Here is a 17,106-nt window from a genome sequence, read left to right as displayed (position 1 = left end):
GAAGCTGAAAGAAACATCATAGTTATATTTATCACTGAATAGTTGCACTGATTACATTGAACTATGCAAAATCATAGTAAAAGCCACTTATCTCATTGTGTGTATGTGTTTTCTATTGGACTACCATGGGTCAGTAAGAGGTTGTCCCAAGGTTTTCTTTGTTCTGGATCTTTAGGTCTGAGTTATCTGGTGGCTGTAAATAGTAAAGAAACGAAGCAAAAAGAGGAGAAACTTTTTATCTGGTCTACTTTCTCAACAACAAAAAAAGACCCACAGGATACAATAAACATATTGAGTGATGTTAGCAGTTTCTGCAGTGAATGACGCATATACGCAATATGAAAGTATATAAATATGGCATTCAGGCATTGCTGTCCTAACGCTGCACATTCTTCAGTTATGACCCCAGGGATCACCTCTCAGCCAACTCATAATATTAAATCCAATCATTATATTTTCATATTAAAACACTGGATACTGTGAAATAGTTTTCTTTCTCACCACAACCCCACAACCAACCGAACTCCAGTCCCAGAGTACTTAAAAAAGTTGTAAATAGATTGACCTCTCATTCCGAACAGGTGGAGGTTTGTTTTATATTTCCCCCCTTTGGCCAAAAAAATCCATTTTCAGTGTTTTGTGTCCAGCCGTAGTTGCCTGAGGTGAGAACTGAAGTCTGTGCTATATATCACACGAACACATTTTAGCTGTAAGGTCATGCCCTAAAATTTTCATTTTCTGTTCCGTTTCACATGCAAGTCTGAATGTTTAAGAAAAGTGACAAAGAAAAGTTTAGCACTGACCAAATCTTAAAAAGTCTACCTTTCTGGTTTAACATAACAAACGTTTATTTTATAGCACAACCCGCTATAATCTATACATAACATTTTTGGAAGTATCATTTTGTGGTACGAAGATTGCTTTAAAACAAAATGCTTTCTGTAAAATGCTCTCTTTTCGCTCGTTTTGCCCATACTCATCCACTCAGTGGGTCTGTGGAATGTTATTTGGATTGCCCCGGGGGGTATTAACGAGAAAAGGTGGGGGCAGGGGCCGAACGCTTCCCACAGCGGGTGAGTGAGGGAGTGTTGCGTGTGTTTACCCCGATTGAAAACAAAAGGCTCCTCACCTGCTCTTAAAGAACTACACAGCAGAACAATGGATGTGATTGACAGCTTCTCAAGAATGAGAGTGCTTGGCTGCAGAGTGTGAGTGTGTGTGTGTGTGTGTGAGAGAGAGAGAGAGAGTTTGTAACAGTGTGGGCGGATATGCACAGAGAAAAACAGGGAGAGAGAAAGAGAGAGAGGAATTTTGATTGGTTTAGTGCCCAGTCACCCATACACTTGACCAACCGAATCTTATTTGTATAGTCAATCATTTGCTTTTACAATATTTGACACAAACCCTAAATAATTGCACAAACAGAATAAAGGCTTATTTTGTTTTGAAGGTGGGGATTGTAATTAAGTCTTTGAACTGTTCAATGCTGCATTAATCAGGTCATGATGCACTGGCTGTGTGTCATATGAGCTGTTCATATGAATGTTTCTGTGTTTTTAATTTATTTGGGCGTTCTGTAGCTGACACATTCGCTGACCATTGAACAACATCAGCAGGGATGTGCTGAATCGCACAACAACACAAGGAGTTTAGCATTTAGTTTAGTTGTGTAAGACTTCACCTGTCCTTCACCTCACACTAAATCAAAAGTAGGAGAGCCCGGGGAGTGTTGCATCACATGTTGTTTACTTCAGTGGGTTTTTTTCAGTTATTTTTGTTACAAACTTTAATATAATAACAGTAGTAGAAAGCTGAAAGTGTAAATGAATGTCAAGTTCAAAGAATTCTGTTCACTACTGAATGGGTTGTAACACTAGAAAACTTGGTTTTAATTTTATTATGGTAATCAGATTTACTTGTTCAAAATAATTGTCCTATTTTTGTGATGATCCCAAAGGTATTTTGGGTGGAGAGTTATAGGGATTTGAAGTCACCATAGTAATGTGTGATGTAAGAACAGGCTTGGCTCAGTTTACAAGTAGGTGAGCGCGCATAGAGCTGCTGGAGGAAAGCGAGGAGAGGAGGGGCGCGCGACTCACACACACACATACACACACTCTCTCTCTCAAACACTCGCTCTCGGGCACTACATTTCGCGAAATGAACTTACTCCGGGAATAGAGACTAAAAGGACATGGCATACTAGTTTTCAACCTTCCTCCAAATCATGGGAATATTGAGAATGAGTCGCAACTGAGGACGATTGTTTGAACTTGTCTGTATTGTGGAATAAGGTACTGTATCAATTCCTCATACTTTTTTTTTTAAACTTGCCGTCTATTTTTATAAACTCAATGCATTCGCCAGCAAGCACGCTGATGCTCGCGCGATCGTCTTCAGTCATGCGCGCAAACTTCTGAACGCGGCGCGTTCTCTAACTAGAGAAGGCTCGTGCATGTTTGCTTTTCTGTAAGTTACTGTTGCAGTAAGTAACCCGATATGCGATTCTTTCTGGAGTGTGACACGGCTATACAGATGCGGACGAGAAGGATAACAAAAGTAGGGATCTGCTGCTTCCAACCAGGTGTGCTCAGGGGGCGTTTGGAGTGGTTCGTGTGAGGCTTGTACCTTCTTAGACATCGTTTGGATGTTGTATTTCATTGACTGTTCCATCTTGTCCGTTTTTAGATTTTAAACAGTGATAGACTTCTTGAGATGTGGCTGTGTGTTGTTTTTCCTGCTCTTGTCTGCGTAGGAAGATAGATACACGAGGTGTTAAATCCTGGCTTTTGGGTTTGTTGTTGGCGTGTGCTGTTTACAGTAGTTTGTAGTTTACTGTAGTTTGTAGGGCAATTCAATTGGTTGGGTCCCAGGTGCGAATAATGGGATGGGGGAGGGACTTCTGAACGCAGAACGTTCTTATTTGGTTCCCAATGGGAAACTATGTTTGGGAACGTTCTGAAAAGCCAAACGTATAGAGATGGTTATGTGATGCAAATATCAAAATGTATTAAAGGTATGGTAGGCAATTTCGGAGTGGCTAGAAATAGTAAGCTAGCTTTGAAAGCATAAAATCCTACCCTCTATTTAGTGCGCTCTCCAAAGCCACGCCTCCAAAGCCACAGAGTTTGCAAAGAGATGGAGTTAAATTACCACATGTCTCAAAGCACTAGGAAAATATTAGAATAAAAATTAACGTATAAACAACTTACAGAGCTCTTACTTGTACCACCTGACTGCTGCAGATTAATTTCAGTGTTGATAGTGTTGACATAGAAACGCATAAATCCGAGTCTGAGGATGTGAACAGCTCCGGGTAGAAGGTCACAGGTTGCCATCTCGTAATTACGGTTACAACATGGCATGAACGCAGCATAAGCTCGTTGTTTTGGTTCAAGAAGAACTGTAAAAGGCGGCTGCTGTTTGTTTTTGACGCTTTGTTGCTGTCTGTCTACAACTCTAGCCTTATGGAACGTGTTGATGATGTGTGATGTATGAGCGAGCAGGGTGCGCGCAGGTTTGGAAATATAAAAATGTTGACAGGCAGGTAGGACTAGTTGAGTCCTACCGAAGGTATCATTGAGTATCATTGAGTTCGGACCGAATGCAATGATTGGACGAACATTCTTCCACAGAAGATACATGTTTTAATATTTAGACCACTTCTATCATTGATTGCTATCAGGATGTGAAGAGGATTTCAACCAGTTTAACAAAAAGTGTTTGTAAACGAATTGCCTACCTTTAATTTACAAATCATGCATTATAGCAGGCTACGCAAATGTTTTGAGACCATAACAGTATTGTGGAAGGGGCCGCTCAAAATAAGTCTTTATTAATCAAAGATCTGCCCCTTTGTCTGAACAAATGAATGCAAATTGTTGGTGTTTTACTGCCACTGATGTTCATTTCAGCTGGAAACTGCGGTGAATTTTATGCAAATTTTTGGACCTTTACAAAAATATAGATAGGCACATTTTCCCAATGCGCCCATGCTGGTTAAATTAGTATGGAAGCTTGTTTCCACCACAAAATAATAAAAAAAAAAGATAATTGTGACTTTTTATCTCGCAATTGCGACTTTATTTCACGCAATTCTGACTTTATATCTCGCAATTCTGAGAAATAAAGTCAGAATTGCGAGATATAAAGTCAGAATTGCGTGAAATAAAGTCGCAATTGCGTGTTTTAAAGTCAGAATTGCGAGATATAAAGTCGCAATTGCGTGATATAAAGTCAGAATTCTGAGAAAAAAAGTCAGAATTCTGACTTTATAAGACGCAATTGCGACTTTATATCTCGCAATTCTGACTTTATATCTCAGAATTCTGACTTTATATCTCAGAATTCTGACTTTATTTCACGCAATTCTGACTTTATATCTCGCAATTCTGAGAAATAAAGTCAGAATTGCGAGATGTAAACTCGCAATTGTGAGATAAAAAGTCGCAATTATCTTTTAAAATGTTTTATTCAGTGGCGGAAACAAGCTTCCATAAATTAGGTATTACAACATGAAGCTAATTTTTTACGTGACCTGACAAAACAAATGTACAGCCCTTTAGACCATCAACAGGGCTGTAAAGAAGCTGTCAGCATTTGCTTTCCAATGAAATGAGCCATGATAGAGTCTATTAAAAAGCCGCTTGCAGTTTGTAAAGCTTAACTGAGACTTCTTCCTATTGCAGATTTTGACAGTTAATGCAATGACTGAATTGCTCACGTAGGGCTGTACATTCTGGGTGTAAACTAGGCTTGCTGTCAGACATTAGGCTAATTAGAAGTGTAAAATTAATTTTTACATTCTTTAGAAAGAAGAATGTTCTACTAATTAGTGGTTGAATGAGACGCTATTGTTTATGTTTGAAACACCAACTAGCCTAACCCTCACTAATTATACCGCATAATCACTTTCACCAATTATACTGTATTATTGAGTTGTTGGGTGTCAGAAGCATCTAAGGGAAGCTCAACATTAGCACAGTTTTCTTGTTGACGATGCATTCCTGATCTGAGGCCAGCTTCTTCAGCGCAGTTTTACTTAGTGCAACAACCCCGACTGGTCACAGATCAACCGCTTGGCACCTTCCCAGTTCTCCATCATTGCCGTTGTCTGCCGAGAGCAGACATGAGTGAACTGATATATTAAAATGTTCAGTTGTGGGTCATTCCGGGGTCATGAGCTCAACTGGAGACGCTGTCAGTTTAAATCGTGAGTGCAGTTTCAGTTTTGCATGTTTGGCTGCTTCATTCCCATGAATGGTCCAATTTCACAGGGCCATGCAAATACTATGGCAGCTGCTCTGATGGGGATTTGATGCTCATTTAAGCATGATGTGTAGAGGAGCCAGCCTGCAATCCACTGTTATGAGAGGTACTTCCATTATGTGGAGATGACTGTACTTTTGTAGAACAATGACGAGAACAATGGGGCGTCTTCTTGATTTTTTTATGATGGAACTTTGCACATAACATTTGAGAGTAAGTAAATCACTGTTTTATTAACAACATCCATTTGAAAAAAAAAAAAACTTTGTATCTTTGACCCTGTTTGGACATGATATTAACATCTGTCTCTGGTGACATCACAAGTATTGATGACATCAGGCAAATCAGAGCTGTTCAGTAAAGTTGAGGACTTTTTTTTTATTTCTGATTGGACAATTGAAGTCTGGAACCAATATTTTTGTGCAGTGGGTACTCAATTCACATTTGTTTTGTCTATGAAATGCAGTATGTGGAAATAGGTGGAATATAGGTAAGATGATTTTGAAAGAAGCCTCTTATGCTCAAAGCGGCTGCATTTATTGAATCTTCAGTGTCACATGATCCTTCAGAAATCATTCTAATATGCTGATTTGGTGCTCAAGAACGTTGAAAATAGTTGTGCTGCTTTTTTGTGTGGAAAGTGTGATATTTTTGGGGGGATTCTTTGATAAATAGAAGTTCGTAGCAATAGAAGTTCAGCAGAATTTATTTACTACTGTGACTTTTGATCAATTTAATGTGTCCTTGCTGAATAAAGATATATTTCTTTCTTTCTCTCTCACATCTCAGTTTATATAAGTGAAAAATCTTCAATTTCATCAAGTTTCTCTTTTTTTCTGAGAACGTGTAATGGTAACCCCATAGAGAAGGTGTGAGTGATGCTAAGTTTTCTCAGTGTTTTGTTTCAATCTAAGACAGGTTTGAAAAGTAATTTTTCAGCATACTTACTTCAGTGTAGTGACTCATTCTGTTACTATTTGCCTTCTATTTGCCTTTTATTTAGTCATTGTGTGTGTGTGTTTCTGTGTTTTTCATATGTGAGTGTGTGGCAGTAGCCAGTGTCCTGTAAGAAGGGTGAGTAAGTGACTGTCCTCTCTGAGGTAAGGTTGAGGTTGACCAGACCGTTTCTTTAAGGATCAGTACCAGACCAAAGACCAAGATGAGGACCTGAGTTTGCTGAGTGAAGCCAGTTTGGTTGTAGTGAAGCCAGTTTGGTTAAAGCTGTAGTTTAATGTTTGAGTTTGGGACCAGTGAGATTTTTAGACCGAAATTCAGCAAGGATGCATTAAATTGATCAATGACAGTAAAGACATTTCTAATGTTACAAAAGATTTCTATTTCAAATAAATGCTGCTTTTTTGAACTTTTGAAGAATCTTGAAAAATTTACACAAATCAGCATATTACAATGATTTCTGAAGGATCATGTGACACTGAAGACTGGAGTCATGGTTGGTGAAAATTCAACTTTGCCATCACAGGAATAAATAACATTTTCAAAATATATTAAAATAAAAAAACAGTTACTTTAAATTGTAATAATAACTTTTTTTTACTGTATTTTTGATCAAATAAATACTGCCTTGGTGAGCATAAGATACTTCTTTCAAAAACTTTAGAAAATCTTGACCCCAAACTTTTTTGTGGTAGTGTATTAAAGGGTCATGTTTCTAAAATGCCACAGTATAACCTTTTTAACTATAATTTCTCACAGTTATGCTACAACACACACACACACACACACACACACACACACACACACACACACACACACACACACACACACACACACACACACACACACACACACACACACACACACACACACACAACTCAAGGTTAATAATGTGTCAGCACATTCCTTCCTTTTCCATTTAGACTCTTTCTCTCCTTTTTCTGATACAGTTCAAACCACCAAGGTTAGCAGAAATAGTGGGAAAACCGCCCATTTTCCAGTCAGACCATGAAATTGCTGATGATTACGTTATACTTCTTGAATGAAGCTGAGGCAGTGGCAGTATTATTAAAATAATTAGTATATTTCTATTTCTATTAGTGTGTGTCTATGGGCATAGCTATCCGATTGTGAAAAGACTAGGTGTAAATGCCCTCCAAAACGATTTAAATCTGATCACTTGAACCACTCCAGGAGGTTGTTTGAGAATGCATTCCAAATTAAACTGGACAAGTGTAAATGCATCTTTGTTTGTTGAAACCATGGTTTCACTCCACCATTTCACACTATATTAAAAAATATTAACATGTGAGAGTGTGTTATAGACTATATGAATGTCTTAGAGTTTAGTAACCCTTATATATTGGCCCAGAGCATTTTCTGCACACAATCTCTATAGTAAAATGTATAAAATGAAGAGTACTACAGTCTTATTGGCAGCTGATGCATTTCATATTTTTCATGGTTTGATGCATCTAACTTGGTTTAATGCATCTAACTTTGAGCATCCTTACAGTGTAATTACACAAATAAGTACTGAGGGTAGTCCTTGTTACATATCTTACATTTACCATAGTAATAACAGTAAATTATGCCCAATTATATGTAACTAACCCTCAACCAAACCCTAATCCTACCCTAACCCTACATGTTGTTAATTAATATTACTCAGTAATTAAATATATAATTACACTGTAACAATGACACCTTAAAATAAAGTGTAACCATACTGAGTAATATGAATTAACTACATGTCCTTAAAGGTTTAAGATTACTTGAGAAGCAAACTGAATATAATATTTAAACTCTGTAAGTTGTTCCACGTTATTGATGTTTATACTTAAAACAAGATAAGAAAATGTGTCAGTGAGGTTAAGAAAAAACACATTTAAAAATTTAAATTCTGAATATGTATCTTAATATCTTCTTTAGTAAATGTATATTATTTAGACATTATTACCCAAAAATAAGACAAAAAATACTGATTAATACTTTTTTTGTGTGTGCACTACATACAAATCAGCTGTAGTTTGAATTTGAACAACTTTTTGCACCAGACACACTGACACCACAGCTAGAAATTCCTCTGTATTATATGAAAGATAAACCTGCCGAGTCAGCAAACATGCCCAAACCCATCTCTCTGTGTGTGATATTTTGCTGCCAAGGTGTCAGTGCTGATGTGATGAATCGCTCAGATGTTTATCAACTCACACACACACACACACACACCTCCTTGCTGAACATCTGCGTACCACCTATGCGTGCGGACGAGACCTCAAGCACCGGCGCGGTGAAAGCCTGTCACAAGACTTTGTGAGCGGAAAAAACAGAGAGCCGCCATCTGGTTCTGTTTGGCCCAGACAAACTGTAACCCCACCCTCATATGTTCCTGCGCTGGCCTATCCCCACAGAAAAGAGGAAGAGAGAGAAGAACCGGCATTAAAGGAAAAGAGGAAAATTGCCTTATATCTATCACCAGACCGAAACAAGAACAGATGGACAATTTTTCCAGATGCTCTTGATTTAGATACAGTGTCTGCAAGGCCTGGTGTGTCTGCAGGCGATAGAGAGCAAACTGTTATTGCATTACTGATATGTGTCTGGATTAGGAAAGAAAATATTTGGATTGTTAAATGAGGTGGTTTGAGTTGCTGGTGGCTGATTTCGGTCTGATTGCTTTCCATACACTTGGTCTTTTCATGATGGGATAGCTGCATAAATGTGGACTTTTAGAACAATTCTCCTATGTTTGTAAGATTGAAGTGACTGGAGGTCATTCATTTTTAGCGGCAGTTGGTGTTTGAGGTGACAGAATAAAGTTTAATTTAATGCAGATGTCATGATGCAGTAACTGCCAATGGGACCGCAGCAGAACTGACGAGATCCGCCTTCTGATGCGGTTGGATACTAGTTGTGTAGAATCTAGTGGGACCACTAGTGATTTATCCACTGTTAGTATGAACACATCTATAGTTATAAACACACCATGATTGGATATTTCAGGGGCCATGCCAGCGCTGAGGTCAGTTCAACGTGTTCTTTCTTGTAGACTAAACCAGCACTGGGAATCTAATGTGTTTAAGTGTGTATACTGCATGAATGTGTGTGTCTCCAATATATTGAATAAGAAAAAATAGCTCTTTGTTTTTTTCTCCCCCAAGGACATCTCAAACATGAGTTAATGAATACTTTTACAGTCTTCTTGTTTCTTATACACTATCATTCAAATGTTTGGGGTCAGTAAGTTCTTTTTTTTTTTTTTAAGAAATAAATACTTTTATTCAGCAAGGATACATTAAATTGTGGAAGCTTGTTTCCGCCACAGAATAAAACATTCTAAAAGATAATTGCGACTTTCATGAGTTTACATCTCACAATTCTGACTTTATTTCTCAGAATCGCGAGATAAAAAGTCAGAATTGCATGATATAAAGTCGCAATTGTGTTATAAAGTCAGAATTGCGAGATATAAACACAATTGCGTGTTATAAAGTCAGAATTGAGAGAAATAAACTCGCAATTCTGACTTTTTTTCTCGCAGTTGCGAGTTTATATCTTGCAATTCTGACTTTTTATTTCTGACTTTGCAATTCTGACTTTCCGCCACAGAATAAAACATTCTAAAAGATAATTGCAACTTTCATGAGTTTACATCTCACAATTCTGACTTTATTTCTCAGAATCGCGAAATAAAAAGTCAGAATTGCATGATATAAAGTCGCAATTGTGTGTTATAAAGTCAGAATTGCGAGATATAAACACAATTGCGTGTTATAAAGTCAGAATTGAGAGAAATAAACTCGCAATTCTGACTTTTTTTCTCGCAGTTGCGAGTTTATATCTTGCAATTCTGACTTTTTATCTCCGAATTGCGTGATATAAGGTCAGAATTGCAAGATGTAAACTCGCAATTGTGAGAAAATAAGCCTGAATTGTGAGATAAAAAGTCACAATTACACAATTGTGAGATTGTCGATTGTGAGATCGTCACAATTGTCGCAATTGTGAGAAGTAATAAAAACGTAAAAAAAAAAAAAAAAAATTTTGTGCGTTCCCGAGATTAGACCTTCCTTAACATAATGCCGAAAACCCGAAGTCTCTAGGTGGTTTGGTTTGAGGAGTAGATAGAAGTGCAAGATTGGTGCGCACAGACAGAACAGAAATCATGAGTTAACAATCGCAATTTTGTCCGGTGGAAAATTGCGCTAAAAAGTCAGAATTGCGAGATAAAAAATTATGCTGAAAATACAGCTTTGCCATCACAGGAATAAATTACATTTTAATGATATTTTAAAATATATGAAACAATTATTTTATTTATTAAATTGTGTAATAATATTATTATTATTATTATTATGAAATAAGAGTTCAATGAACTGTGTAGCTTTACTTTTTACAGCACAAATCTCCAGTCCACACAGAATTTTTTTTTAAACTAAACAGAAAATGGGCCATTCAGAAGTCGTCACAGTGTTGAAGACACAGCCGTGAACACATTAACACATGACTGCCCATATTTACATATAAACAACTTTTAAGTATCCAGCAACTTGCCATTGTTACTCATTTCACATGCAAAAGTGATTTGCATAGAGGTATTTAAAGTTACATTAGAACTTCTTAAAGGTACGGTAGCACAAACAGTCTGGGTGGAAGTGGTTATGTAGAACTAAATTATGATTGATGATGCTGTAAGAAACCTTTACTAACATTATAAGTGGACATTGGGGGAAAAAATACGCCCCTGGTTTTGTTTTTGAGTGTGTTATGTGTGGTGGCAGGAGATCATGGATTCCAATGCATTTTGTGTATGTGCGAGTGTGTGTTTTGTCCATAATCAGTATAGCTGATGTTACAGTACTCTTTCAGGGGGGGAATCCCAGCATAACTGAGGTATCATGTTCAAAAAAATGGTAAAACGACTGGTAGAGCCAGAACAATTCAGCTTTAAAAAAATCCCTAGCCCTTCGCATCTGTTACTAAAAACATGGCCTGGTTAACATTGGTCTGAAAAAATCTTAGACTCATTGTGTTATCTGGTGCGGTTATCACTTTTTATTGCCTTTCTTTCTTGTCTCTCTTGACAAGTCTTATTGGCTTGACTATAAAGGCTTTGCAATATTGCCAAAGCAAAATTCATGGTACAGATAAAGCACTCCTTATCTCCGTTTGTATCTTTATCATTCCTGCCAACACACACAAACCTGCTTTTTATTCTTACAGTTGCAGATATGAATTTTGCTTGTTATTTTGTAAGCCACAATTTCCACATTGATAACCATGAAGTTAATTAAAGATAAGTGAGTTTTAACTACATCATTCACTTGTCCTCTTTATAGATTCTGAAACCTGTTTGACCAAACCACTTCCGGATCGGTAGTTTATGCAGTGCTGTTTTTGTTACGGTATCTTACTGTATTCAGTAAGGAGAGCAGACACTCTTTTCGTGACATCTGCCGGGCATATATACAGTATATAATAATTACAGACCTTCTAACATACATGTGTGTGCAATGTAAGTGATAGTTTGTGTATCTCTGTATTTTGTATGTTTGGGTGGGTTTTCACATGTTTAGTTCAGTTTCCTGCGTTTCAGTTAGTTACTATGGTTTCTCATTGCTTGATTATCATTTGCACCTGTTGTTCATTTCGTTTGATCTGTGTATTTAAGCTCTGTGTTTCTTTCAGTTCATGTTTGACGTCATGTTTATAGCGGTTGTTCTGTTTCATTGTTCTGAGTATTTTGAGTTCAGTTTAATAAATCTTGGTATTGCTGCGAATAGATCCTTTTCTCACCTTTATTGCAACCGTTTGTGGTTTGACATGCAACTGCTATTGAGGCCATATGTTGTCGTGGGAAATATTAGCTCTAAAAACATGCACAGATACATATTTCTAAAATCAATTGGCATCATCCCATCCCCCCTGCCATACTCTTTTTAACAAAGGATTATTTTTCATATTGTAGCATTTTTAAAGTAATATGATTATATTATCAGAATTATTATTTCATACTATTTTATTGAACTATTTTTAACATTATGATTTTTTACATCCTACCATTTTATTGTACTATTTTAACAGTATGATTATTCAGACGTTATATTATTGTACAACTTTTAACATACTATAATAATTTGTCGTACTATTTAAAAGGGTTTGATTATTTAGTCGTACTATTGTACCATTTTAACATAAAATGATTAATTTGTCGTACTATTTTATTGTACTATTTTTTTTTACTATACTATGATTATTTTCTCATACTAATTTATTGTACTATTTTTAACATAATTTGATTTTTTATTGCGCTTTTTGAACATACTATACTAATACTAAAATGAATATTATTGTCCAGAATTTTAAGCTAGGTTATGGTGTTTATTTTGTATTTCTTGGTTTTGGTATGCTTTTTGAACTCATGATGAACTTTTAAGCTAATTATAGAAGAGGTCTGAGAATAGGAGTTAACCTGTGGTGACTCACACACGCACAAACACACCCTTGAGCTTGTATTGTCATAAGTTTGTTGACAGCTCCTGTCCTGTGCGTGCCCACTGAATATCATTGTGTTGGTGGTTGTGGATCTAATTTCCCACCTCCTGCCCTCAAAAGAACCCCAGGACTCTTTGCTGTGGTCTGGAAAGTTCTGAACTGATCCTGTTTCATCTGGTTAAGTTCAAACTCTCACTTTTCCTACCTCATATCAAAGAGATGAATAAGCATCTAAATTACAAGAAACCGCAGGTGTGGGTGTTTCAGTGTCAAGAGATCTGCTCGTTCATACATTCAATGACTTTTAATGATGCATCAGGTCATTTAAATATCAAAAGCACTTTGTAGCCTGTCAGATGTCATGACTCATAAAACTTATTTGACTGAAAGTGATTCCTGTTACCTAACTTTAAAGGAATAGTACTCAAATACTATTACTCTATACTATTACTAAGTACTCAATAATACTCAAAAATGAACATTCTATCATTCTTTTTGAATGTCTTGCAAACAAATGTGGCATGCGTATATATGCTGACATGTGAATTACATTTGAGAAGATACATTTCCTTCAATTTAAAATGCCTTTTAACTAAAATCTGTTGATATATTAAATATAAAATGTTTATTTTGCAGTGGTTAATTAAAGAATGAATGTTTTCTAATGGTGTGTGCTCAGTTTGTCAGTGGACCTTCCTTCGACTTGCATAATGGCCCATATATGCTTGGCAGGAGTCTGAACTGTCACTCTATACCTGTAGGATGAAGTACTTATAAAACACATGTTGAAGGTTCTAAAATGTATACAGTGAAAGTGCTCATCAGCTGCTCTGGTTTGTGGGCATTTTCAAACATTAGCATAATTTCTCTCTGCTGAATTCCATATTTTCTGTTTCTATTATGCATATGTTCCTCATCTATGTGTTTGCCTTCATACTCTGTATCTCTTTCTCTCTGTCCTAATAGTTATTTCAGGGGATGTTGTCCGCTCTGCACTCTGAGATAGATATTCAAAGATATCTGATGAAAATCCAGACCGTTGGTTCACGCAGAGTCAGTACTAGCACGGATGAGAGTGTGTGATGCATGTGTGTGTTTAACAATACCACAAAATCACCTAACATGGAAAAACTTTGAAGTTAATTAACTGACTATATTAATATATATGTACAGGCAGGTCCTAATATACTTTGATGTATAAATTCTGCATACATTTTGAATCTAGTTTTTGGTGTGGTTGGTCATTCTGATCTGTGTCTTGCTGCATGATTGATTGCAGTGGTCACAGTTGATAATATGTGCAGTGTGTGTTACATGTATTCAGACAAATTATGCTTTGTTCACAATGAGTGGTTCAAGTTTTATGCATGTAGTAATGACAACTACTAAAGGTTCTATCCTGTCCATTGACTAGTCTTGATGGTCTACCAATGGATCATATTATTAAGCTGGTTAATGCTGATAGACTACTTTGAAGGAAATACTACAAACCAGTTACCATGTCTGCACAAACAGCCTGACCATCTTAAATTGGTATGATCTGGTTTTTCAAGCAGAGAAGACAAAAATGGTTTATCAAGCTGGTTTATGCTAGTAGACCACTTTGAACCAGCTGCTACAAACTAGCTACATTGTCCCCAAAACAGCTTGACGTAAGCTGGTGTAATCTTCTTTTTTCCCCAGCAGAGAAGACAAAAAATGGCTTTATCAAATTGGTTTGTGCTAGTAGATCACTTTGAACCAGCTTTTACAAACTAGCTACCATGTCCCCTAAAACAGCCTGACCATCTTAAGCTGGTATGAGCTGTTTTTTTCCCAGCAGAGATGACAAAAATAGTTCATCAAGCTGGTTTATGCTAGTAGACCACTTTGAACCAGCTTCTACAAACCAGTTACAATGTCCCCTAAAACAGCCTGACCATCTTAAGCTGGCATAATCAGTTTTTTTTCCAGCAGAGAAACCAAAAATGCCATGGTTTTCAGGAATTGCACTAATGACGCGTCATCGAATTCAGCATGTTATCTAACACTCCTTTTCTTCTTCCTCCTACAGAACCGGGGCTCTAAGCAGAGTGTGGTGTGTCAGAGTCCAGTTCCTGTGTTTGTGGATCAGGTGGAGCACGGCTCACTGGTCTCTCTAGATGCTCTGGAGGTCATGTCTGAGTGTGACATGCCCATCGCCTTCACCCGAGGCTCCCGGTCGCGAGCCAGTCTGCCTGTGGTCCGCTCTACTAACCAAACCAAGGATCGCTCACTAGGTATACACACTGATACACGAATACTGAATTATATTCAGATACACTCATTCTAAATATCAACCATGCAGAAAGACAGACTAGCTAGGGCTACACGATTAATTGAAATAAAACTGAAATCGCTGTATGGCTTAGTGCGATTGTTAAATCGCAAATGCTGCATGTTTCAGAGTGAAGCTTGGCACTGTGTTCATTCTTAATAATTTTTCATTATTCATTTATTATTTCTAAGTTTGAGTCGCTTTAACATGCATTTGGGAATGCAACATGCACCAACTTCCCAACCTTCCCAAAACTTGCATATCATTATCAACAAAAAAGAAGCTGTAAAGGGATAGTTCACCCAAACTTGTATGAATTCCTTTCTTCTACTGAACACAAAAGAATATATTTTGAAGAATATGGGTAACTAAATAGTTATGGGCCACATTGACTTCCATGGTATGAAAAAAAAAATACTATGGAAGTCAGTGCAGCCCATCAACTTTTTGGTTACCGACATTCTTAAAAATATATTATTTTGTGTTCAACTTGAGGGCGAGTAAATGATGATGGAATTTTCATTTTTGGGTGAACTATCCCATTTAAGGGCTGTCAACAGTTTTCCAACAATATAAAAGTTTGATGGTTTATCACTTGAAAATAAAGAAATGAAGACAGCCATAAATATTAGTATAGTAATTTTACAGTTGTAATGTAAATAAAATAATTATTATATAATTTTTCTTAAATACTATTAGTTTTATTTCATTTATTTAGAATATTGCATATATATATATATATATATGTGTATATATATATATATATATATAGCAATTTATATATTTTTAGTTAGTAATAATAATAATACTTTATTGTTATTATAAATAATATATATCCATATTTTTATATAATCTAAAATTACACTAGCACAGGAAACCTGTATTTATTTATCACATTTTACATAGCAATCACAATTTTATCAGAAAAATCAAATTTTTCCAAAAATCGTGCATCCCTACTACTAGCCTCATAGAAATTCTGAACAATTCAGAACACATTTGCAATCGCATAGCTCGGAAATCATGACTTTGACGTCTATATTTATTTCACATTTAAGGAAAGCAAATAAACGAACTCACAAGGGTTGAGGAGCGTGTCGAATTGTGAATGACGGGTGTTCGATTTCTGCGGTAATCTGCTGAGCTTTCTGTGGAATTCACCAGTATGAATGAGCGATCACATTCACACTGCTGCCTTACTTATTTTCCATCTGGCTGCTAAACCATTTAGTTGCAGAGTTTAAGTATCTGTGGAAGTGTGTGTTTACTTAAGTTTGTCTGTCTGTCTCTTGTATATAAGTTCAATGTCATAACAGCGAATTTGGCTCTGTCATCATCGGTTCATGTAATGGAAATATACGAGGCTCCACAGCTGAAATTCATAGCCTGTACTTAACATCTCACAGGCGTACATTACTGCACAGACTCATGCTTGTGGACACACACACACACACAGAAACACACGGAAATAGGACTCTTTTGCCAACATACACACACACATTCACCAGCACACTCCGAATACTCCCTACATCCAGATAGAATGACGGTCAAACACACACAGGCCTTGAAATGGGAGCTTTCTCTTTGGCTGCTAAACTCTGATTGGTCGGTTTAAACAAGGACCATCTGGAAAGATAGTTATGGGGAGAAAAAGTGTGTTCACTCAAACTATGCCCTCAATATTCCTCTGAGAAGATGTAGATGTAGGCAGACCTGCAGGGATAAGCTAGATGTTGTTTAATCAGAAGAAACACAAAGGCGAGGAGACCTGCATCTATTAGAGACCTGCTTGCTGTAAGTCACCATTCCTCTAGTTCAGCGGTCTTAAGTTTCAGTTGTTGAGAGATGTCATCTTAGGTTTGTGTAAGACCTTCTTTGGAAGAATAGAGCACTACAGTCTGGTACTGGAAGTAAAAATCCCATTAATTTTTTCTCTACAGAAATGTATTTTTAACAATATCATATGAGCCTTGCTTAATATTTTGCAATAAACTGCAAATACGTTGCATTTTATTTGATTATATATTGCCGTTTAGTCAGTAGTTTCATATTGTTCCATTATTATTCGTTAACGTTATTTGCAGAGTTTC

General features: G+C 36.7%; 1 protein-coding gene across 13 annotated transcripts in view; it reads left to right on the top strand.

Moving 5' to 3' along the window:
• kiaa1217 (KIAA1217 ortholog) overlaps positions 1–17,106 on the top strand; it is a 124,603-nt gene that overhangs the window by 74,372 nt on the left and 33,125 nt on the right. For 8 of the 13 annotated variants that reach the window (XM_081353009.1, XM_081353011.1, XM_081353008.1 and 5 more), the window contains exons 3-4: positions 13,687–13,773; positions 14,774–14,978. In XM_081353009.1, coding sequence (XP_081209135.1) covers positions 13,687–13,773; positions 14,774–14,978 — 292 coding nt within the window. Of the gene's footprint in view, positions 1–2,076; positions 2,295–13,686; positions 13,774–14,773; positions 14,979–17,106 lie in introns of those variants that run through there. The other 5 variants (XM_081353012.1, XM_081353007.1, XM_081353014.1 and 2 more) reach the window with 3 other exon arrangements.

The sequence above is a fragment of the Scardinius erythrophthalmus genome, assembly GCF_964197995.2.
Source record: "Scardinius erythrophthalmus genome assembly, chromosome: 22".
NCBI classification, from domain to species: Eukaryota; Metazoa; Chordata; class Actinopteri; order Cypriniformes; family Leuciscidae; genus Scardinius; species Scardinius erythrophthalmus.
The sequence above is the reverse complement of the archived record's forward strand: the minus strand, read 5'-3'. Positions and strand labels throughout refer to the sequence as shown.